The 25086-nt window shown below is 45.5% G+C and overlaps 2 protein-coding genes across 3 annotated transcripts; one reads left to right on the top strand and one right to left on the bottom strand.

Annotated features, from left to right (window-relative positions):
* Positions 1-1242: 1242 nt before the first annotated feature.
* LOC138174563 (centrin-4-like) lies at positions 1243-12380 on the bottom strand. Its single transcript, XM_069104872.1, has 5 exons — positions 12129-12380; positions 6019-6165; positions 5156-5284; positions 2634-2771; positions 1243-1711 (listed from the first exon to the last, which is right to left on the bottom strand). The coding sequence occupies exons 1-5, from the start codon at positions 12129-12131 to the stop codon at positions 1622-1624; spliced, it is 507 nt and encodes a 168-aa protein (XP_068960973.1). The 5' UTR covers positions 12132-12380; the 3' UTR covers positions 1243-1621.
* BBS12 (Bardet-Biedl syndrome 12) lies at positions 12380-19392 on the top strand. 2 transcript variants are annotated; one of them, XM_069104865.1, is made up of 2 exons: positions 12380-12534; positions 13142-19392. In XM_069104865.1, exon 2 carries the CDS (start codon positions 13340-13342, stop codon positions 15446-15448), a length of 2109 nt encoding a protein of 702 aa, XP_068960966.1. In that variant the 5' UTR covers positions 12380-12534; positions 13142-13339; the 3' UTR covers positions 15449-19392. The 2 variants fall into 2 exon arrangements, with proteins under 2 accessions (XP_068960966.1, XP_068960968.1); XM_069104867.1 differs by lacking the exon at positions 12380-12534 and adding an exon at positions 12547-12717.
* Positions 19393-25086: the final 5694 nt, after the last annotated feature.

Here is a 25086-nt window from a genome sequence, read left to right as displayed (position 1 = left end):
CTTCTAAAGTCCAGACACAGTCAATCTGGGACCCAGCTGAAGAGGGAGCTGGAAGACACAGACCTGGAATGGTTTGCATTACAATGAGAATTCTACCACGTCTGACCATGGCATTCATTATTCACACTAATTAGGTCTGGAATGTACACCTACCTTCAGCTACAAGTTGTCTATGCTAACAAGGTCCAGGTCCAGTTGGACTGGAACTCCCAGGAATCTTAGAGTTGTTGTCCAGATCCCAAGGAGAGTGTGACTTGCCTAGAGGTGGTAGAGGTTTCTTGAATGCAGACCTTCCTGCTCAGAAGCCAGGTCTCCATCCACTAGGCCATGCTGCCGTGACAGTCCCCTTAGGATCTGCAGAGTACTTCCCTTAAAAGAATCTGTGATGAGTATTTTATAGAGAAGAATCGGGAGCTATTCACCCCCATTCACACACTGGGAAGTATCTGAGGTGGGATTACAATCCAGGTCTACAGACAGTAGGCCCACCTCCCCTCAATGTGGCCCCAAATTTGCAGGATCCAAGCTTGAAAAGTTTTATTTTCCACATGACTGACCCGTGGCCCCAAGGTCTGTTGCTTAGATTTCAGGAGATTTAGGGAGGCCAGAAGAATGTGTGTTTGAAGGGGACACAAGCCATCTGTCTAGACTAACGCCCTTATTTTTGCCAGTGAAGAAGGTGGAGTGAGGCAACATGTCCAAAGTCCAGCTGGCCAGGTCCCAGAGTCAGGATTTGAACTCAGATCTCTGCATCGCCTGCCGGCTAGCCTGTAACTCTACATTGCTGCCTCATTCGCTATTATGTGAACAGAGAATGGGACCACCTGCAAATAACCAGTCGACATCACTGAGAAAAAAAACGGGGCAGACTAAATAAGAGCTCCAATCTGAAAGCACTTCACAGGCTTGAAAATGATTGGCAAACACTGAGCTTTGGCTGTCATGGATGTTAAGACTGACTGTGGTCCTCCATTGCCTTCATCTCTTGGCATCCCCAGCCATTACCAGAGTGCCTGGCATCTGGTAAGAGCCATAAATGCTGTGTGACCTTGGCAGAGTTCATTGTCTTCTCTGACCTTCAAATTCCTCATCTGCAAGATTTCAGGTGTGAGTGGAAAAGCTGATTAGACGAGATAATGGCAAAGGCTTTTATAGTCTAATATTTTATAAAATGAAGGTGATTAGTGTGTTGTATTCCTATGGAGAAAAAATATGATTAAGTATCAATGCTTGATCAGAGTATCCTTGCAATATAGTTTTATTTCACACTCTACACAAACGAACAACTATTCTAATGAGAACAAAAAGTTCACCATCTACTTTTAAATGTGTGCAAAGAAAAAGAAGTGAAAGTTCATTTATTACCTGGGAAATTTTGTTTGGAAATCTTTTCTGGCCTATTAGCCCTCAGAGCCCTGGATCAGTGAGATGAGAAAAGGGAAGAAAGAAAGTTTTGTACCTTTGCAGCTTGAAGCTAGGCTTTGCAGTTGAGGAGCCCTCCCTTCCCAAGCCTCCTGGGTGGCCACATAGGTAAAGCCCTAATCAGTGTCATCTAAAGCGAGATGGCCAGCAGAGAGGCCAGAGGAACAGCCTTTGGGACGCGGCTACAGAAGAGCTAGCGCTAATAAAGAGCGGTGTTTTTCATCATCCTCAGAAACTCTTGCTCGCTGATTTCTCCATCTCCATCACGATCAGCTTCGTCCAGCATTTCCTGCAAAACAAAGACTTTATCACAAAATCTGAAATACAGCTGGGTCAGCCCTGCACTCCTGGCGCCAGGACTCGGCTCTCTGCTGCCCCCGTGTGGCTTCTCATCATTGCCACCACCACCTGGCTCTGGACTGACCCTTCCAGCCGGCCTCTGGTGGACCCTCAGACGTGGCTTCTTCTCCCTCCTGTTCCTAGGAGAGAGCACCCTCCTCAGAGAGACACACACACATACAGATATACATATGGTCACAGACAGACACACCCTTTCCCAAGAGACACACAGACACATATGGACACATGTACGGACACACAGACATACACATGCCCTCTCCTAAGAGACACACAGACACATATGGACACACGTATGGACACACAGACACACATACACCCTCTCCTAAGAGACACAGACACATGTGGACACACAGACACACACACCCATTCCTAAGAGACACACAGACACATATGTACGCACATATGGACACATACACCCTCTCCTAAGAGACACAAGACACCACATGGACACATGTATGGGCACACAGACATACACACACTCTCCTAAGAGACACAGACACATATGGACACACATACAGACACACAGACACACACACCCATTCCTAAGAGGCACACAGATACATATGGATACACGTACAGACACACACACTCTTTCCTAAGAGACACACACACATATGGACACACACTTGCGTGCACACACATTCTCTTTAGGTTTACCAAGGGCAGAGAGAGATCACTTATAAATTGGGCAGGGAAGGGGAGCCAGGACCTGGTCAGTGCTTTCCTGCTTTTTTATCTTCCGAAGGCTTTGTTTTCCTCCAAGTGAACTCTAACTCTAGCTCTGACTTCAGACTACGGATTGTTAAAGAAAAGAATAAGGACATATGGTGAATGAAAGAAAACACATTTACCTGAAGTTCCTCATCTGATAAATTTTCTCCCAGTTCCTTAGCGACCCTCTTAATATTTTTGAGGGTGATACTTCCTGTGCAGTCATCATCAAATAGTTTGAAGGCCTTCAGAATTTCTTCTTTTTCATCCTTTTCACTCTTTAAAAAAGAAAAAAAATAATCAAAGTTAGGACCAAGTCATCAAAACAAAGTCACCTGTGCTTGCTTTAGTGCAGGTCTATGCCCGACTCCCACAAGCACCAAGCTCTGACAGGGGAAAGGACACGCTCTAAACCCACCTTGCCTTCCCCTGGGAGCCCTGACCATTTCAGCCCCGTGATTACTCCCCCTCCCAGGGCTAGGCAGAGTGGTGAGGCTGGAGCAGGTGTGGCCAGTCACTGCAGCCACGGGGACCCCCGAGGGCTAGGCCCACAGAAGCCAGAAACTTAGCTTCTGAGAGGACGGGAATGGTGGGAGCCAAGAATACCAGATTCCAGAGGTAGTAGGTGAGTGTTTTAAGCATTAAAATTCTCCATTATTAGTTCCTAAGATTCCCACTTGATGCAGGGATGTTTTATCACCTTATCTTGGGGATAGAGGGCTAATTCTTTACGGCTGGCCAGGATTCTTTGTTTGGTGGCTGGTGGATACAGAAGTTTTCAGACTAATCTTCCATCTTGCTGATCAGTGTCTACGACTCCCTAACTCAAGATGTCTGCCCACTTCCCCTCTCTCCGCCCCCACCCCCATTCCTCCTCCAAGGGCCCACCGATATCCTCACCACATCCCAAGCAGAACTCAGCACCTCCTCTCCCAAAGCCAGCCTCCTGAGCTCTCCTATGGCGAAGCTGCCTCACCGGCATTCCTGACTTCTCACTCATCCCCCAGATCCAATCAGTTCCCAAAACTGCTCCCTCCTTTATCTGCATCCTCTCCCCACTCACCAGGCCACCACCCCAGTCCAGGCCCTTGTCATCTCCTCCCTGAACTATGGCAACAGCCTTGGACTCCCTCTCGGCCCTCCACAGAGCAATCTCCCCAAAGTGCCAGCCTGACTTTATTCGGTAGATATTCCTCAACTGCATCTCCATGGGTCTGGGCCATGCTTGGGAGTGTGGTGGGCCATGTGCATCCTTTAATCCAGACCTGTGCTCAGGCAGCTTCACCTCAAGTAGGGATGACCAGACATGAAAACAAGTCCGAGGAACTCAAATCAGACCCAAGTGTAAGAGGAACACGATGACCCTCCAGCTCGGGTCCTTATTTCCCCATCTTTGTTACAGGGCGCGTGAATGGGAGCAAAGATGGCAGAGGACGGGAGTGACGCAGGACTGAGGGTTGGCAGGCAAGATCAGAGATAGGAGAAGGGGGCAAGGGAGCCCAGAGCAGGGGATGGCCCACAGGGGAGCGGGGTCAGAGAGGATCCCATAAGGAAGGGAGGAAAGCATCCCCAGGGCAGGGCGGAGACCCAGGAGAGAGCTGAGGATCTAGAATCTAGATGGATGATCAGAGCTCATAAACATGGAAGCCGAACTTTGGTGGGGGCGGCAATTTCTAGAGTTTGTTACAGGTTTTTTTTTTCTTTTTCAATGGTAAGATGTGGGAGGGACAGAAAGGCTTGTTAATTTGAAAACAAGCGAGAACAGAAGGCAAAGGGGACTGGGCACAGTCACAGAGGTGGGGTGGGGCCCCAGATGTCAGAGGAGGAGGCAGGATTATGGAGTCACTTGGGCCAAGCTGTGCTTTACAGGGAGGCTGGGGGATGATGGCTGAGAAAGGTCCCTAGATCTGCTAATCCGGGGGTTGTGGGGGGAGGGGAATGGAAGGTCCCAAGGGCTGAAGAGCCAGGAAGCTGTGAGGAAATAGAGGAATCTTGAGCAGACTCTTCTAGAAGCAGGGGCAGAGAGAGGGAGTTTGAAGGAAGAAGCAGGGAAGGGGAAAGGGGGGGTTGGTTGGCTTTGTTTTTAAGACTAGGGAGAGCCAAGTGTGTTTGTAGACAGAGGGAGAGTCCATGGGGAGGAGAGACCAACAGGGAAGAGGTGCCGAGGCTCCAGAGGAAATGGGAAGATCTGGGCTTCAGGGCTGAGCCAGCAGCGTTTGCCCTGGTGGGCCACGAGAGTCCTCTCAGAAAGGCAAGGAAAGGTGGTGGGTACCGGTAAGCCAGCAGAGAAAGGAGGGAGCCCAGGAAGCACCTGTTCTGGTGTGGCCTTGACCCCAGCAGAGGAGGAGGCCAGCTCACAGTAAACTATCCCTTGCTAGGGGCAGTAAATACTGAATTGACTCCTCTCCTTTAAAAACCATCCTCAAGTAAGAGGTTGAGACCCTGACATAATCACAGCTGCTGTGTCAGCAGCCCTCAGGAGCTCAGTTCAGCTAAAGCACAAGCTACCATCTTGGGGGGCCTGTCCTCCTCAAATATAGTTACTTCTGAACAGGCACAGATATACATTTTACAATATTTATAAAAAAGTTATGATTTAAGGAGAATATTTTTTTAGTTTTTAAAATTTCTCATTATGAGAACAGTGGTAACAATACCATACCATTTTTACACTCATCATGGCGAAAAAGTCTTCAAAGTTAATGGTGCCAAAGCCTTCTTTGTCAATCTCCGCAATCATTTTCTTAATTTCTTCTTTCTTTGGCTCAAAACCTAATGCACGCATTGCAATCTGAAATGGGAAAGATGTATGAGATCACATCGTTTTGAAATTAGCCATTTATTTTTACTGATTTAAAATAGGATATTTGGCTTTTTCTTTAAAAAAAAAAACAACCCTTCCTTGCAGACAGCTGTATACTCAGTGTGGTCCTGTGGACCTCACGTACTTCTCAGTCATTTTATCGGTGTGGGTGCTGTCCCCACCCAGCAGATGATGGTGCTCCCTCCACAGCCCAGGAGATATCTCTCAAGAGTGGCTGTGGCTGAAAATTCACCATGCTAGAATTCACCTGGCAATGATGCCAGTCCCACCGTCCTCCTTTAATGAGAGGAGGTGACCCTGGGTCCTTGATGGCATTGAATCTTAGCTCTGGTGTGTTCTGCTAAGTGGAAAAAGATTGAGTGATGACGTCTGGGGCTGAGTCCCATCATCAGGTTGGATTCAGCTCAATATTAAAAAATGATGTCAGTTCACATGGACACTTGTCCTACCCCTGCTTTACATAGCAGGATTTGGGGAGAAATTATTGAACTAACTGGCTAGATTGTTCTCACCTATGAAATGGGAAAATAATGTCAAACAGTTTCCAGGAAGGCTGTATACATTAAAGGAAAAATTTCCATTAGCTATCAGAATTCCAACATACATATTTATAATATTTAAGCAATAAAAGTAGATTTGGAAAATACTACACATAATGAAAAACTTTCCAGAACTTCTGAATAGGAAGAAATTTACAAAACCTTCAATTCCTTCACGTCAATGCTTCCAGACCCATCAACATCAAACAAGTCAAAGGCCTCCTTAATTTCTTGTTTCTGTTCCTCAGTCAATTCGACTTTTACATTAGGTTTCTTACGCTGACTGGTACTTGGTCGATAGTTAGATGCCTATAAAAACAAATACATATGAGTTAAATTTAAATCAAACCCCATTCATTAGAGAAGCAAGAAAAATAGAGTTAAATAGTAGGCAAGGTTCTTTATAAATAAAACGAATAATTATGTTCAAGGATCCCTCCCTTCTGTCACTAAAGAATCACTGTTGCGGCTGGATTCCAATTCCAGTACCTTTAAGTGCTAGGTCACAATGACAGTGATGCTAGCCTGTGTAAAACTAAGCCTTTGGGACAAGATCATTTAGGAGAAAATAATGTGGGCCTACAGCCAACATCACACTGATTCCCCCACAAGTGACATGTTTCAGCTAGAGCCAGCTGAGAACCTAGTGAAGAGAATGGAGGAGAGAGAGCATTCTGGAAGGATTCCCAAATCTTTTCGGGCGCTTCTCACTTGGGCCTACTCTTCTCCACCGCCACCACAGTAGCTCAGGTCCTTGGTCCCTTGCTTGGATTACTGGGCTATGGGAGGAGCTACCCTGCCTGGTCCCGGCTCACTCAGCCCTTGGACACTTTATGGCTCAACGATGAAGGACTCGGCACTGGGGGGATGATAGTGCAATCTCCCCAAGAAGAGCCAATGACTCAGTGAACCTTTAAAGGAGGGTAATTCTGTCCTTGTTGGGGACTCCTCTTCTGGGGCAGATGGAGCAAAGAGGTCCAATAAGGCCACCTTGCACTTTGGCCCCAGGATGGTTCTTCTATTTGTTCTTTGCCTGACTCTAGGTGACTGAACGTGAGATGTGCGTGTCCAGGCTCCAAAATGATCTACTTTAAAAAAATTTTTTTAATACTCTAAAGTTTTGTGTTCCAAACTCTATCTTCCCTCCCTAAGATGGCAATCAGATATAGGTTATGCATGTGCAATCATGTAAAACATTTGCACTCTGGTCATTTTGTAAAAGAAGACTTGAATAAAACAGACAACATCGGTTCTTTCTCTCTGCTTCATCCTGAGACCTTTGGGATTGTCTTGGATCATCGTGTTGCTGAGAAAAGCCAAGTCTATCAAAGATGACCATCGCACAATGCTGCTGTTATGCACAGTGTCCTCCTGGTTCTGCTTACTTCACTCAGCATCAGTTCACATAAGTCTTTCCAGGTTTTTCTGAAATCCACCTGCTCATCATTTCTTACAGCACAATAATATTCCATTACACTCATACACCACAGCTTGTTTAGCCATTCTCCAACTAATGGGCATCCCTTTGATTTCCAATTCTTAACCTCCACAAAAAAGAGTTGCTATAAACATTTTTGAACAAATAAATCCTTTTCCTTTTTTTGGATGTCTTTGGGATATAGGCTTAGCAGTGATATTGCTGGATCAAAAGGTATGCACAGTTTTATAGCTCTTCAGGCACAGTTTCAAATTGCTCTCCAGAATGGTTGGATCAGTTCACAACTCTAGCAACCATGCATTAGTGTCCCAGTTTTCCAACATCCAACATTTTCCTTTTTTGTCATATTGACCACTCTGATAGGTGTGGGGTGGTACCTCAGGAATTGTTTTAATTGGCATTTCTCTACTCAATAGTGATTTAGAGTATTTTTTCATATGACTATAGAGAACTTTGATTTGTCTGAAAAACAACTTTTCATACCCTTTGACAATGACTTAAATTTTTATAAGTTTGACTCGGTTCTCTGTATATTTGAGAAATGAGGCCTTTATTAAAGATACTTGTGGCAAAGATTCCTCCCTATCCCCCCCCTTTTCTGCCTTCCTTATGCTTTTCATTGTATTGTTTTGTTTGTGCAAAAACTTTAATTTTATATAATTGAAATGATGCATTTTACATTTTGTAATGTTCTCTATGTCTTCTTTGGTCCTAAATTATTCCCTTATTCATACATCTGACTATTCATAAACTATTCCATACTTTCTTAATTTGCTTATGGTATCACCCTTTAAGTGTGAGCATGTACTCATTTTGACCTTATCTTGGTATACAATGTGAGATGTTGGTCTGTACCTAGTTTCTGCCATATTGTTTTCCAGTTTTCCCAGCAGTTTTTGTCAAAAAAACTCATTAGTTTTGTTCCAAAAGCTTGGATCTTTGGGTTTATCATACACTAGATTACTATGGTCATTTACTATAATGTAATTTGTACCTAATCTATTCCACTGATCGACCACTCTATTTCTTAGCCAGTACCAGATTGTTTTGAAAATTACCAGGCTCTGATGAGAATAACATTTAAGCTTTGTCTGTCCCCCTCCTCCCCAACATTCTTCCCCCATTATAATGGCTCTTTCATGCTTTTTTTATGTAGGATGATTTACCCCCATTTAATCACTCCCCCCACTGCTTTTTCCAATGCAATTTTCTTTCTTACTCCTTTATTTTTTTTGGAGGGTGGGTATCATCCCATCAAAATCACCTTATATCCATACCCTCTGTCTATATTTGCTCCTTCTAATTGCTCTTATAGTAAAGTTCTTAAGAGTTACAAATATTATCTTGCCATATAGGAATATAAAGTTTAACCTTATTGAATTTGTTTTCTCTTCCTTGTTTTTTTCTTAGCTATTTATATTTCCCTTGAGTCTTGACCTTGGAGGTCAAATTTTTTATTCTGTTCCAGTCATTAGTCCTCTATTTTGTTAAATATCGATTTTCTCCTCTGAAAGATTATGTTCAGTTTTGCTGGGTAGGTGATTCTTGGTTGTAATCCCAGTATATCATATTCCAGGTCCTCCAGCTCTTTAATGTGGAAGCTGCCAAACCCTGTATAATCCTGACTGTAGCTCCAAGAGACTTGAACTGTTTCTTTTTGGCTGCTTGCAGTACTTTTCCCTTATCTGTGAACTCTGGAATTTGGCTATGGTGGTTGTGGGAGTTTTCATTTTGGGATCTCTTTCGGGTAGTGAAAGGGATCTGGTTCTAAGATATCAGAGCAGTTTTCCTTGATAATTTATTGAAAGATGTTGTCCAGACTTTATTTTTTATTTTTTCTGATCATGGCTTTCAGGTAGTTTAATAATTCTTATGTTATCTTTCTCAGATCAATATTCTAAGTCAGTTGCTTTTCCAAGGAGAAATTTCACATTTCCTTCTTTTTTTTTTAACTTTTGATTTTATTGTATCTTGATGTTTCATAGAGTTATTAGCTTCCACTTGCTCAATTCCAATTTTTAAGTAATTATTTTCTTGAGTGAGCTTTTGTACTTTCTTTTCCAATTTGGCCAATTCTATTGTTTAGGGAATTATTTTCCTCAGTAAATTTTTTTTTGTATATTTTTCCTATGCTTTTGACTCTTTTTACTTCTCTAATTTGAGTTTTAAAAACTTTTAAAATTTCTTCCCGGAAGTCTTTTTGGACCTGAGACCAAATTACCTTTTTTCTTTGAGGCTTCACCTTTTGACACGATTGTCCTCTTCTGAGTTTATGCCTCAACCCTCCTTATCACCATAGTACCTGTCCGCAGTCAAGCAAACTCTTTCTTTTTTTTGGCTCATTTTTTTCTGCCTCTTTTGTGACAACGTTTTTATGTGAGAGCTGGGCTGTGATCCTGCACTGTCCCAACCTTTTTTGTTTTGGGGTTCAGGGTCTTGCTGCTGGCTTTCACTGGGCTTCACAGTTTAGTTACTTGCTTTTACTGGGGGTGAACCTTCCTTTCTGGCTTGTACTGGGGAGTGGGGCCTCCCTGTTGTTCTCCCCAGGTATGCAGATTACCTTCGGGCCTGCTCCAGGGGTGGGGGCCTTCCTACTGGTTGGCTGCATACAGCGACTTTCTGGTGGATGGTCCTGGAGGACCAATCTTGTTGCTGGTCTGCCCCAGGGGTGGGGCTGTGCTGCTGGGTTGCTATGGAAACAGAGTCCACCCTCACTGTAGGTCAGCCCTGGGGTGGGGCTTCACTACTGTTCAGCAAAGGGGTCAAGGGCCCCCTGGGGGCCTTGCTGAGCTACACAGACTGCTCTCTGGCCTAGGGGGCTGCTGGCCTCACTGATGGATTGCCCCAGGCTTGGAGCCTTGCTGGAGGCCCTCCAGCTGCTGCTGCCCTCCCACTGCAGGGAGACAGACCTTTCCTGCTGGGCTGGTAGACTTCTTCCCTGCTCCTTGGATTAATTCTGAGGCAGTTTTCTAGTTGTTTGCAGGGCTTCAGAGGGTTCCTTCCTCACTCCGCCATTTTGGCCAAACTACTAGTTGAATAGGACTGGAATTCTTGGTTTTGGGTCTGTGCCAGCTGCACCTGCTGCTGTGTTCTTGGGGAAGACTGCTTCCAGCTAGAGGGAGGGCGACTCAGAGGTGCAGCATCTCCTGGCCACTTCGTTGTGTTTGCATGGCTTTAAGTCTCCTGTTCCTGGCAGAATACTGCTTATTAGTTCTGCTCCTCATTTACATTTACATTTCTGGGATGGGTATTGAGAATCTTTTGAAATCAGCTAGAAATAACTCTTTGACCCATACCTGATTTGCATTTTATATGGAGTACTTTCCCAGTTTGGGGGAGAGCCCACACTTAGAGCAGAACCTAAGCTTCAAGTGAACCTTGGGGGGCACCTGGGCGAAGGAGCAGAAGAAATGGAGCCTGACCCCACTTTTAGGCAAGCAGCTGGGCTCCGAGTGACCACCTGGTCTGGCCTCTTTGTTTTACAGGTGAGGAAACCAAGTCCCAGGGAAGGCCTGCAGTTCACCCAGGCACATCAAGGGAGGACTGGAGCCCAGCTCCACAGTCTGCAGACACACTGCTCTGGCCAGTCTCTCCTTTAGTCTGCCCTGATCCAGGGACACCATTTGCTTTCACTGACTTACCTTCCGGGCAGATTGGACACTAAGCTGTTCCCTGACTGCTTCCATCACTCTTCCAAACTTCTCTGCCCCCCATCCCATCCCAGGCCAGGCATAAAACCCTCTTCATCCAGGTCCTGTATAGGGCCTGCAGAGTCCAGAACTGCCCCATCAAATTCATCTTCTCTCTGTCATGCTTATTTGTAGTCCTGGCCTGAAAGGCTCTCTCTCCAATGCCTGCACCCTGACCTCATACTATCCACTCCCACCAAAATGACTCCTCACTCTAATCCCCCATGCTTCTGTGCTTCCTGAGGCTGTCCTTAGGTTGGTAACTCCCTCCCTCTGTCCCCCAGGGGTGGGCCATCACCTCCAGGTCACCCCCACCCCTGAGCCTTCCTTCTGCCTTCTCGGTAAGGTTCTTGGCTCTGACATCCCTCTGGGCATCAACTCCAACTTCAGGGTCTTTATTTACATCTGTCCTGCAGCCCCTAACCAAGGCTGGCCCATCAGTGGGTAGGGCAAGGGAGGGCCTGCAATACTGTCATCTCATGCACTTCTCTGGGCTAACCCTCAAACAGCCTTCCTCTGGTGCCTGCACAAATCACACATTGTGCAGCCTTGCCCTGCCTAACATGCTGCGCCCAGAAATGATAAGGATGATGGTGATGGCAATGGTGGTGATGGTGATGTTGATGGCAGCTTGACATTAACAGGGCACTCGCTCTGTGCCAGGCACCGGGCTAAGCACTCTACAGTGATTACCTCCAGGGCACCAGAGGTCCAAGTCTTGTTCAGGGCCACGCAACCAGTGACTGTAGCAGGATCTGAACTGGGACCTCCTGGAACCCAGCTCCGCCCGGTTCTGGGCAGGCCTGCACTCGGGATGTGGCCCAAGTGTAAGGGCTGCTCCCTCCTGGTAGCCTGCCTCGGTTTCCCCGTCTGTAAGAGCAGGGGTGCGGCCCAGAGTCACATTTCCTAGCTGGGTGACCCTGGACAAGTCACCCCAGCCCGCCTGCCTCAGTTTCCTCGTCTGAAAACTGAGCTGGGGAAGGAGATGGCTCCCAGGCCAGCATCTCTGCCACAGAATCCGGTGGGGCCGCGGAGGCCTCAACAACCACAGAGAGGAGGGCTACACTGCGGAGCCCCACCCCTCCCCGCGGCCGGCCCCTCCCTGCCTCAGTTTCCCCGCCCTGCTAGCACCCGTTCCGGCTCACCATGCTGCAGGAGATGGGCCCGGCCGCCAGGCCGGAGTCCCAGGCGCCTCCGACACCAACACCTCGCAGACTGTCTGGGTACAGCGGTTGCCTAGGAGAGCTCCCTAGTCGGCCCCGCCCCCCTCCCCTCGTGCCGCCATCCGCAGCCGTCCAATGGAAGGGAGGCTTCCCCCGAGGTCCCGCCCCTCTTGCGCTCTCTCCACTAATCAGACGGCCGTTCCTCTGCCACCGCCCACACCTGCCCGAAGCTAACTATACTGTTGAGGGGCGGGGCGCTTCCCGGTTGCCTAGCGACGGCGCTTTTCCCTGGACACATGCGCGGTGGGGGCCTGTAGGTGGGCAGCTGGAGCGGCGAGGCCTGGCGGTGGAGCTGCGCGGGTGAGGTCAGCGGGGGACGCTGAGGCGGGTAAGCAGGGACCCTGGGGCCTGCTGCGAGGAGAGGCCCCTGGGGGACGCCAAGGCCTAGGCCGCAGATGCGCGATAGGCCCCGGGTGTGTGCGCGTGCGCATGTGCCTGTGTGTCCTGAGCCTGTGGAGAGCTGGAGACCCCGGCGGGGAGTGGGCGTGTAAGGAGCCACGGCGTGCAGGGGGTGCGCGCGTGCGTGCTCGGGGTGGGAGGGGCGGTTGGGGCGCACGGAGCCCGGGCTTGGGAGACCCCAGCCGGCTGCTCCCGGGGCTCAGCGGGGCTCCCGCGCACGCGGGGCTCGGTGTAAGGGCTGGGGGAGGGACAGCCCCGGGCTGGTGGACGGCCCCGGCGGGCACACGGGCAGCGCGGCCCCGGGCGCCACAGTGTGAGCCGTCTGGGAGCGCACCAGCCCCAGGCGCCCCGCTGAGAGCCCTCGGCCCGCGGGTGGCCGCTCCGCAGCCAGGGTCAGGTGGGACTCGAGGCCGCGCTAGCCGACCCCCAGCCCGGCTCTGTGCCTAGCGGTCTCCCCGCGCCCCCGAGCTGCCGGTGCAGACCTCCTCTTGTTACATTGTTTCCCTTGCAAACCCGGCCTTTGCTTTTCCCCGCAGAAGAGAACGTTCTGCTACAATGTAACCACAGTGTGGTGACAGAGTCCTATCATCGCGGGGGCCCACCGGAGCCAAGGAGATGCCCAGCGCCGAGCTGTGCCAGGCAGCCTCTTTCCAGGCTGCTTCGGGTCCCCGCCCTTGCCCGAAGGAGTGTGAGGTCTCCTGCTTCTGTGTCACTGGAGACCCCGGGTCACGGGCATGGCTTGCATAAACATGAGCAGAAAGAGACACGCGGGCCTCCAGCAGCTTTCCGCGTTAATGGAGGCGGGCCGAAGCTTCCTAGGCCCGGTAAAGTCGGCCAAGTTTATCCTGGGCGAAGGCTCTCATGAAAGTGTCCTGGCCTGCTCCCCATTGAGGCTTCTCGAAAGTCTGGATTTGACCACTTCTGTTGGACAGCTGCTTTATGAAACGGTGCAGTCACAGAAGAGTGCCTACGGGACCGGAACCAACACTCTGCTGTTTCTGGCAGGCGCCTGGAGCACGGCTGCCCTCCATTGTCTCCAGCAAGACATCCCCATCTCAATCATAGTGTCAGTGATGTCAGAAGGCCTAACATCTTGCAGGAAGGAAGTGGATCCTCTTCAAATCCCTCTGCCGGATGTGGTTGCCAACACTGGAGACACAAGGAGATATCCTTTCCTTGGAACCCTCGGTATCATTCCTAGCCCCCTTGTGCATGTCCCAGCTGAGATTCCTTGGATCCAAAGAGAGCGGGATGTAAAAAATGCATCTTCTCAACCATCCACTCCTGCATTTTCTTCCAGGCGGTGTTCTGAATTATCTTCAAGGTCTTCTTACTTCAGTTCTCAGTCTGTAGCTAAAGGAAATAAAGCCCTGTCTCAGGCTTCCCAGACCAGCCTGATTCCAAATAGCCACCCCAGAAAATCAAGACTAAGCCACAGTAGGCATTTTAATACGGCAGAAAATGACTCTTATCAGACTAGCAGCAAACAACAGCCAGAAGCTTATGTTCAGAATTGCAATGATTTGGTGCAGTTGGCAGTGGGTCTGAGCCATGGAGATCATAGCAGTATGGCATTAGTGGAAGCAGCAGTCAGATGCCAATATCAGAATGCGCACGTGAGGAAGAGGAATAATACAGTGCCATTCAGGTTTGATGTTTCAAAGATCTCCACTTGCTGTTTGCCAGGCGTCCCTGAAAGCTTTTCTTGTGTCTACTCTGGATATATAACTCTTGTATCCATAAACTATACCACCACAGTCAGAGAACTCCAGAATCGGCCTTTGCGCATAGTTCTCATCGATGGTGACTTCAAAGAGAATTACCGCCACTTGGGATTGAATAATCTGGGAAATGTTAAGACTGAATTGGAAAGTCTGGCGTACCATGAGAAGCTGTGGCTGGACCATACTTTCGAGATATTAATTCAGTTAAATGTAAACCTAGTGATGGTGCGAGGAAATGTGTCTGGAAATTTGATGGAAAGGTGCATGTGTAGTAACCTGCTGCTGGTTGGGCCGGTGAGTCACTGTGTGCTGCAGGATTTTGCAGAGGTCACTGGAGCAGTGCAGGTGACCTATGCTACACAGCTGAATGAAGAATGTGTGGGGAGTGGCGTCTACGTGAACCTGTGGAGAGCTGGCCAGCTGAATGCCAAAGAAGTGAGCAGCAAGGTGGCCATCTTAATAAAGGCTGAGGGAGTGCTTCTGGCCACGGCGGTGCTCACCAGTCCCGTCCTCGCGCAGATGCAAGCCAAGGAGGACCATTTCTGGACCTGTGCCCACCGTTTGTATCATGCTCTAGGCGATGAGAAGGTCTTCCTGGGAGGGGGTGCCGTGGAAATCCTGTGCCTTGCCCATCTCCACATGCTGATAGAACGGTCGCAAACAGAGATGGACAAGGATTGTCCAGGACAGCTTCCGACGGCTTCCTCCTGGATGGCCTCCTCTCAGGCATTTTACAGACCGGCTGTACTCAAAGCCTTGGCAGATGGATGGCACAAATACCTTTCATCAGTCGTCTATAACACAGGCACTTGCTCTTCAGAGAGTGAAGCCAGCACGTTTGTTCAAAACTTTCTCCAAAAAACTACAGACTCTGGCTGTCCTCTATTATACCTTCTTAAAGAATATAATAAAGTGACAAGTGGGGCTTTAAATCTAGGTGTTCCTAGTAGACTAAAGGAAACATCAAGGGTTTATGATGTTGTCACACCAAAGACTGAGGCCTGGCGCAGAGCACTGGATCTGGTATTGTTGGTGCTTCAGACAGACGCTGAAATCATTACTGGGGCTGAGTATACCCAGTTAAACTCACAGGAGTGCGACAAATTGTTGTTATTGTAGTTTCTGTTTTATCATAATGCCATGAAAGAAAAATCATAAAACACCTTTTAAGAAGACCTAGGATTCTCTAAATAAGTAATAGCTTCTGTACCATTTGCTGTCGAATGCAGAGGTAATAAGTACCAAGAAGAAAAAAACAATAAGTGCCTTTCTCTTCCTAACAATAAACTAGGGACCTTAGATGCATTTGCTACCTTTTCTTCAAAAGAACACTATTAGAACTTAGCTAGGGGCAGTAGGTGGCACAGTGAGTAAGAGCGCCAGCCCTGGAGTTGGGAGGACCCCGGATCAGTTCTGGCCTCAGATACTTAGCACCCACACAAAAAAACTGGCCGTGTAACCTTGGGCAAGTTACTTAACCCCAATTGCTTTAAAAAAAAAAGAACTTAGGTAGTTAAATCCTGGACCTGAATGATGATGCCAGCATGTTTTGTTAAACAATTTTTCAGATTATAAAAGCAACCATCCTTCTACCCCAGGAGTGGGAGGGGAACAAAAAAGAAATATTTTTACTAAAGTTGATGTGCTAGAACCATAAGAATAATTTTCAATTTTTCATTTTATGTGGAGAAAGCAAAAAGAATGTATAAGGTTCAGTGTGAGGAGTGAAATGATTTGCCTCCTTTAGTGATGGGTTTAAATCTCCATCATCCGAAAAGTACACAGTTCACTAGCTGGGATGCCTTCTGTTTTCTTTGTTCAGGGTGGTAGTGGCAGGGATATTAGGGATTAAAGTCTTCTTTGGAAGAATGTCTGCACTTCAACCGGGTTAAAATTACGGGTTTTGCCCCTTTGTATACACTCAAACCTTGCTTTTTTGGTTAAAATATTCTCAAGATTATGTTTTCTCTAGTATTAAAATATGCCTTACCTTGTTCTACATAATGTGTTTGTGTAAGTTGAGTTTTTAAAAATTGGATCATTATATATAACAAGAGAACTTACTCTGTAAAAAACAATCCATTTGGTGAATAGTTGTATGGAAAAATCTTCCAAATTTCAGAGTTTGCAAGTTTATGTTTTTGTATGTTGGATTTATATATGTGTATGGCACTCAGACATTCTCTAAATCTTAAAGCTATTGGGCTAAATTTGCTTTTAAAATGTATATGGCCACCATAAAATTGGGCTTTATTATTTAGATACTAATTGTTGGTAAGACAAGGAAGATGGTCTCCAGCCACGTCTCCTTCTTGGCCAAGTACTGAAGGCAGAGTTCCTATGTAGGACCCTATAAGCTTAGGCTGTACAAACACGTAGAATGCAGTTTATTCACTAAGCTCCATGAGCCAGTTGATCCATACTTCCTGTTGTTGCAGGGCAGAAAAAAGCAGCTTTGTAAGACATATCCTAGTTGTTATTGGTCATTCCAGTTCTAAGGATTACCCCAGAATTAGCCTTTCCAGCAAGATGGCTGGACATAGTTCCCTCCGCACCAAAGGGGACTGCCCTCTCAGTAAACCATAAATTTGGTTCCACATTTTCCCCCACTAATAGAACTTGTTCTTATCACTGATATCTAACTCTCTATCCCTCTTTAGAGGGAAAAACCCAAAGTTTTGATATTTTGAGTGGAAACCTTTAGTCACCTTGATTCTGACATTCAGAGTATAGAGAATATAACATTTGAATCCGAGATGCAGCAATGTGTAGCATTTTCTTTTTTTCTCCTTCCTTTATTTTTTGTTTCCCCAAATTCATATCATCATTTTCTCACCCAGTCATTCCTGGGTGATCAGTGAACATGTTGCTAACTTTCTATATTGGCTTATAAAGAGCACCACATATGCATTACATCACTACCACTTAGGCTTTCTTCCTAATGAAGAATCTAAATTGATTTCTGTATCGTTTTATAATTGATTCTGCTCCATAGTTGATCCTGTTCTGTGTTGCTGACCCATTTTCTGTGATTGCTCAAGGCCCATTTCTTTGTCCCTTTGCCTGTGAACTAAGTTTAGAAGTTTAGGTCTCATGCTAACCACTGTTCTATTCTTGCCTCAAGACATTTGTTATACTTGAGAAATGCAGGTGGACATCTGGAAGTCTGGTCTAAAGCCTTCATAGCACCAAGTTGTCCTTTAAGGATGTCTGGTTTGTTATCCAATATCTCTAACCTTGCAGGTGGACTTAAACAACGAATATTTCTTTCTTTTTTTTTTTTTTTAAAGCAATCGGGGTTAAGTAACTTGCTCAAGGTTACATGGCCAGTTATTTCTGGGTGTGGTGCTGAGTATCTGAGCCCAGATTTGATCCAGGTCATCCCGACACTGGAGCCGGTGCTCTTACTCACTGAGCCACCTGTCCACCCCTAAGCAATTGGGGTTAAGTAACTTGCTCAGGGTTACATGGCCAGGTGTTTCTGGGTAGGTGCTAAGTGTCTGAGCCCAGGATTCAATCTCCAGGTCATCCCAACACTGGAGACGGTGCTCTTACTCGCTGTGCTACCTGGCCGCCCCTACAACGAATATTTCTTAGTCGTGGAGGGAAGGAAGGGGTTATTGCTGGCCCCACATTCCTAATTTCCCACCCATCGTGTCATCACCCCTGTGAAGCTGCTAGCCCTGTAACTCATTGCACTCACTTCCTCACCCGTCTGCTTCTGGTTTTCATCCTATGCTTATATAAAGTAGCTGTGCCTTCTCCTCTGGGCTGTTGGCCTGAGGTTGTCATTTGACCCACCTTGTTAACAGGTTTGGGCTTGTGGTAGCAAACTGAGCTCAAAATTCTGCTCCTCACTTTACCTTTATTAACTTACATTGAGACACGAATGCCCAGCTGGTTAGAGCTTGTACTGTTTCCCCTATGCCTTTGGTCTTGTGATCCTCTATATCTGGCCATTCTTTAGTGGTCAAACTCTGTTACCAGCAACCTGAGTTTCTTATTCCCCAGATTTTCCTAATATTCCATGATAAAGATGCAGCAACAAACACGCTTTTCCCTTTTCCCATATAAACAGCCGAACAATAGATGTTGGATGGTCCTGAAGTCAACATTGTGAGGGAAGAAGCCTGTAGTCAGCACTTCTTTTAAACTATCCCTCTTATGCTTTTAAGGCAGGTGCATAACCACTTGGAATGAAGATGATGATGAGTAGACTGTGTAGACATTCATGAAATTATTCAACTTGTAGAAATTCACCTATGGTGAAAACCCCAGATGCCTTGCTACTATGCTTGTGACTACCCTCACCCCCAGACTTGGAGATTCTGTTTTGCTGATTTTGGTCTCTGACCATTGCATAGAGAGCACTCGGTATTCTGTCAAGTATCTCGTTAAAATTTGGTTTCCAAGAAAAAAAAAGAAAGGAAAATTTAACTGACTTTTCTTTCCCTGATTTCAGTTCCATGGGCTGTTCCTTCGAACCTGCTTTTCAGCACACCTATTCTGCTTCTGCCTTTCAACATATCTTTAGTCAGAATGATTCCAGATTTCTGCTCTATTTAACGTGGCTATAATTCTATATACTCAATTTCCAACTATTTAGGGTTACCTCCCAGCATATGGTGAGCACAAGTTAGGATTTTTAAGTACTCTGGCTTTTGATTTTTATTCACTGCCACATTACTCAATTTCTATTCCCCTATCACTAAGTGCTTAGGTTCATGCCTGGGGAATATTCATCAACTACAAGAAATTATCTCAGTGGGAAAGGAACAGATTCATCCTAATGAATATAACTAGCTCCTATATGAAATGTAGCTGATTTAAAATTTTTTATTTCATATCTTATTTTCCCCCAATTACATGTAAAAACAATTTTCAACATTCATTCTTTTAAATTGTGTTCCAAATTCTCTCCCACCCTTCCCATCTCCCTCAATGAGAAAGTAACATAGAGTATACATGTATAGTCATGCAAAACATATTTCCATATTAGGTTGTAAAAGAAAACAGACCAGAATAGTAACCCAAGAAAAATAAAGTCAAAATGTATGCTTTGATCTGTATTCAGACCCCATCAATTTTTTCTCTGGGGATGGATAAGAAAATGTCCATCTGTGAGAAATGATTATTAATAATCAGTTGTTGGGGGGGGGGAAGAGATTCAGAGCTCTCTCCTTCTTCTGAAATCCTGACTTTAAGTTAAATTCTTAAGGACTTTGCTGCTGATGATATAGGTCTAGTTTCTCATCTAGAGCCCCACCCTGGTGGAAGTTACTGGGTTCTGCTCAGGTTTGGGAGAGGTATACATTCTTTGAATTTGGGTGGACTGGTATAAAGACACTTTGCCCATCCAAGAGATATTCAGCCCTTCCTTTTACTGTAGCCCACTTCCAATCCCCTTAACCAATTAAATCTGATTGTTGTTTGATGGGCCACCTACTGTTTTGAAGGATGTCTATATAAACTGAGTCTGCTGCCAGGATTGTTTTTGGTCTGAGAGAGATGGCCAGATGACCATCCTATTCTTAGTAACCTGCTGGTTCTGTTAATAAAATGATTAAATTATCCCCAAACTATGTCGCTTGAACTTTTATCACACATCTTAGGTGATCTGGGAATGCTCCCAAAGTAGGCAAAATAAGGCTGTCATTGCCTTAGGAAAAGACAGTCTGCATTTCCCTCATCCTGGAGGAAGAGGAGAAGGAAAATCTCACTAGGATGAACAAGAAGTGAGCAAGCCAAGTGACATTTAAATTGGGTAACTCCATGGCAAGACTAGAGTTTGGGATATGAGTCAGGAGGGGTACGAGAGAGACTGAGGGACTGGGTGGGAGTTTTTTAAAATTTATTTTTGTTTTGCTGTGATGTTGAGGTATCATGGCTGACATGAATCCCCTGCCAGACCTCAGTGGGCTTCAGAGGCCAAATGGGATCCTGTAAGGGGTGAATGAACTCTAGCCCCAGAATCAAATCTATCCTCCAACCTGTTTTTGAAAAGGAGAGCTAAGATTGGTATTTACATTTTTAAACAAATGAAAAAAACCATTCTTAACTCATTAAGCAATTTGGCACTAAGGCCAGTTTGCTGACCCTTTGTTCTAAGGCAGGAGGGGGGGATATCTCACAGTAAAGCACTTGTCTCTCCTCCTCCCATGTCTGTCCAAGAGGGAAGGTGCCAATTCCAAAGCTTTCCTATTCTTTAAAATTTCTTCCCCTTTCTGTTTAATCCATATTAGTGTTGGCTAGACACGAATATGTCGTCCTGTTTCTTTCTGTGCACTTCATTTTTGTCAAGGGGAAGCCTTTCTGTGGATTGTCTTCCTGGTATGTAGAAGGAAGTGAAACGGGACAGAAAGCAGAGATTCTGTCAGTTCTTTGGGATATTATCTTACCTGGGGGTTCCTGAGTTAGATGAAAAAGAATTTTATTAATTGCTACACTTGGGTAATTTCCCCCAAAACAGAGAAAGATCAAGTCATGTAGACCTGGTCTTCTTTCTCCTCTTTTCTGAAACTGGCCTTAAAAATAGCAGTGTAGCTATTTAGTGGGGTTGGGCCATTCTCCATTGTTCCTTTCCACTTGGGATCAAAAGGATGCTTCTTCAGGGTGGGGCTAGGGGAGGTAGTTAGAAAGTAGGTGTAGACTGGTGGGGGGGAGAAGAGGACTGGCTGGAAAAGACTGGTGATGTCCACATTCCAAGGTTGGGAGCCACCCAAGAGGGAGTAGGAGTCTTTCCTGTTGACCTTTTGTAGTGACCCCTTGAAGACAACCTTTATAAAATGAACTTTTATTTTTTTCCATGTCATTGTATTGCTTTTTCCTCCTTTTTGGTATTTACAACTTGTTAACACAAGACAAGGCTTTTATTCTTAGATTAAAAAAAATTTTTTTTTTTGCTCGTTTCCAAGCTTTAAAAATTAAGTTCTTTGTTTTTCTCCTGATAGATCAGTTTTTCCTTGGCTTTCACTGTCTCCATTATCCCTTTCTGTAGTCCTTAGTGTTAGGCCATCATGACTTTTTCCAGAAGGTCACCAGCGCTGCCAGCTACTAAAATTAGTTACAATAAGCACAAATACCTTTTACAGTAACACATTAGTTAACAGTTATTTCTCTAGCAAACAAAGCAAACTCTTCTTGTATTTTTTAGTTTAAAATACCTTCCCTCATCCTTTAATGGGATTGCTACATGGTATATCGGATAGAATTCTGGGCCTGGGATCAGGAAGACTCATCTTCCTGAGTTCAAATCCAGCCTTCGGCACTTACTAGCTGTGTGACCCTGGGCAAGTCACTTAACCCTGTTTGCCTCAGTTCCTCTTCTGTCAATGAGCTGGAGAAGGAAATGGCAAACTACTTCAGTATCTTTGCCAGGAAAACCCCAGATGGGGTCATGGTTAGTCGGACATGACTGAAAACAACTCAACAACAACAGTTCTTCACTCAGTTTCCTTAACTAATCTGCTACCATAAAATGAAGAGGTTTCCCACTAAGAGGGTTAGGGTTGCTCTGGAGACCCCAAAATACCAACATGCCAGGTCCTGCCAAATGAATTCGACTCGAGTCTTCTCAGCCAAAGAAAAGTAAAATTTATTAAAAATTCGCTTGCATTAGACACAGAGTAAGTCTGTGCTAGGTCATTCTATGGCTCTCTCACTCACCTGCATGACCCTGGGAAATTAACTTCAGTCCTCTGGGCTCCAGTTTTCCCATTTACACTAGTTACCCTGCCCTGGAGACAGGGTTGAAATCCCCTCTCTAACAAAGTTGCTAGCTCTGCCTTGACCTTGGGCATAACATCTTTTTTTTTTAAGCCTCAATTTCCTCATCTTCAAAGTGAGAATGATGTTACCTCATAGGGTCATGGTGAAGAAAGCACTTTGCAAACATAATTATTCAACTGTTTCACCCCATATTTGAAAGATAAACAAGATCATGTGTTGAGTATTATCAGAAGCATTCTGCAGGGGACTGGGAAACCTTGGTTGCACTGTCCCTGTTATGCTTATTAGCTATGTGCTTTTGGACTCAATTTCCACATCTGTAAAGTACGGACAGTTGGACTGGATGATTCCCCAGGCCCCTTCCAGCTCATTACTTGATGAAAAATAATTTTCTAAACTTCAGCACACAAACTCGGGAAGCTTTCACTGGAAAACGAGGTCTCTTAAGGAACGGGCCTCATGAGGAGGCTGGACAAAGAATAGAGCAAGTTAGGGAGCCAAATCCCCCCCTTTCCTCCCTCTTTCCCAAACATGGGCCCAGTAACACTAAACAGATGGAAGAAAGCTGATAAGCCCAGAAATCTTCAGTGCTATGGGTGCTAGGCCCTTGCTGGGATCCTGCCAAACTTCTAAGACTGAGTAGAAAAATAAAATATGTAAACAGGATCCAGATGATGAAACTGTCTGTATACTGAGAATTATCTTCCCATTAATTTATACTAAGTGTCACTAGAAAAATCCCGCTGACGTGGAAATCTTTTTTTATGCTTATGGAAATGTCCAAAAGGCACACACTCTAACCAAACTGGACAACTTCCTTTCCTTACATCTCAGGTCAAATCCCACCCCTTTTAGAAAGCTTGCCTGATATACCTACCCTCCCCTTGAAATCTTGTTACAGTACTGTTTTATTTAAGTTATAATACTGAGCCTTAGACCTAGAAGACCCACCCTAGTGGGTGTCTACTCCATTAACTTAATTAACACAGAGGAAACTGAGGCTCAGGGAGATACAGAGATCTGTCCAAAGATATCCAGGCACAGGATATAAACCCAAATCTGGGTTTAAAGATCTGGGATTAAATCCAGATTTTCTGACTTCTGATTTAAAGGGAGCATGGGAGACATTGTGACATCAGGGAAAATACATTGATTGAGTAGACAGAAGATGAATTCAAATCCTGGCTTCTGTAACTTGCTACCTATACAAATTTGGTTAAATAATTTAAAAACGAAAACCTGTGTCTGCTGTCAAGATACTCATAGTGTAAGGGGGAAGACAACATATATAAGCCAGATACAGTCAGGAGAGATTGGGGTAGCCTCAGAAGGAAGGGATTACCATTATTGGGGAATCATGAAAGTCTTCTTGTAGAAGGTGGGATTTTAGCTGGGACTTGAGAGAAGCGAAGAAGGGTAAGAGACAGAGATGAGGGGATAGATTTCCAAGCACGGAAGGACAGCTAGAAAATATGCCCAGAGTAGGGAGATGAAGGATCCTTTTTGAGGAGTAGCAAGGAAGTCAATGTGGACTGCAGAGGATACGGTATAAGGAGCCTAGAAAGGTGAGCCAGGCTGTAAAGGGCTTTGAAAGTCAGACAAAGGATTTTCTGTTTGACCCTAGAAGTGATGGCAGGCTGATGAAGTGCATCCAGTTAGGGGAGTGACACGGTCAGATTCTTGCTTTAGTGTGATTACTCAGCAGCTGAGTGGAAGATAGACCAGGGTGGAGAGGAACCAAGAGGGAGGCGATGAGGGTCTGCACCAAGACGGTGACAGAAGGAGTCCATGCTGTATGGAAGATGAAGAATGTGATGATAATTTGGTGGATTATCTCCTCTGTATTTACATTGTATGTACCTATTTATGTCTATAGTACATGCTCAGGATGTGCTCTCCCAAACTCTACTCATACTGGCAGGCTGGGCCCCCAGAACATATCGATTCATCTCCTCATGGCTCTAGGCTTAACCTTGGGGGTTTCAGGGGTTGCTTCCTCATACTATTGCCTTCAAGTCCCCAACAGTATGTTTCTAGCTTTTAAGAATTTATTTGCCTGTCTGCTATTAGAGTTTCTCTTTGTTCCTTCAGTTTATATTGAATCTCTTCCCTCAGCCCCTTGGCATTTTTTCCAGCCCATCTTTCCCAATGTTAAAAAGCTTGATGTAATTCCTGGCTCCGCCAAGTCTTCCTCCGGCAGCTTGCTTTTTTCTCTAAGCCCTGTGAACATGTGTTCAGCCTTCCTTGGCGGGACTAATAGATATTTTATTCATGTTGAATATTTTTCCTCCAATATTTTTTCTGCTGTGGCTTTCGTAGAGTTCAGGGGTTTACATTTTTAGGAAAGTGGCAGCATCAAGAAAATGACCTTTGCTATGTTACATCTAGAAATTCGACCCAGTCTTCTCAACTCACTTTAACCAATCTCTTCATTAAGGCAGCCAGGTGGCACAATGGATAGAGAGGTGGACTTGGTGTGAAGACCTGCCTGAAATATTTACTAGCCATGTAACCCTGGGCAAAGCCTGAAGACTTCTCTAAACCTCAGTTTTCTTGTCTGTACAAGGGGAGCAATAAAAGTACCTGCAGTTGTTGTAAGGATCAGATGTTTGGTAAATAAATTTTTAAAAGTAACTGCCATTCTAATGGGGGAGAAAACACATCAGACAGTTAGGTGGTGGGTTGGGCAAGGAAGCCGGAAGACCCAAGTTCAAATTCTGACTCACACACTTACTGTCTAGGATCCTCTCCAAATCACTCAATCAATGTCTTTGAACTTGTTTCATTTCTTGTAAAAGGAGAGGGTGGAAATTGGTGGCCTCTAAGTTACTTTTCATTGCCAAATCTTTGGTCCTCTCTATTTAAATAGACCCACCTTCCTGATGTCATTGGTCCCCTAGAACAAAGGACAAACAATAATCAATGAGAAGTAGTAGCTGCCCCACTGGTGTCTTAATCAGCCAGTTCCAGTTGAGCAATCCTTTCCTTCCTTCCTTCCTTCCTTCCTTCCTTCCTTCCTTCCTTCCTTC

Source organism: Petaurus breviceps, unplaced genomic scaffold, assembly GCF_028583685.1.
Source record: "Petaurus breviceps papuanus isolate PSGF00001 unplaced genomic scaffold, PetGlider_PUasm1.0 689, whole genome shotgun sequence".
Lineage (NCBI taxonomy): Eukaryota > Metazoa > Chordata > Mammalia > Diprotodontia > Petauridae > Petaurus > Petaurus breviceps.
This window is presented reverse-complemented; position numbering and strand designations above follow the sequence as displayed.

What these genes read in the sequence shown, in the direction of transcription:
- LOC138174563 (XM_069104872.1), bottom strand. An exon ending in CCATGATGAGTGTAAAAATG is followed by an intron (nt 2,772 to 5,155) that starts GTATGGTATTGT and finishes TCTTTTTTAAAG; the next exon opens with AGTGAAAAGGATGAAAAAGA. An exon ending in TATCAGATGAGGAACTTCAG is followed by an intron (nt 1,712 to 2,633) that starts GTAAATGTGTTT and finishes TTTGTTTTGCAG; the next exon opens with GAAATGCTGGACGAAGCTGA.
- BBS12 (XM_069104865.1), top strand. Translation starts at nt 13,340, where the DNA reads ATGGCTTGCATAAACATGAGCAGAAAGAGACACGCGGGCCTCCAGCAG.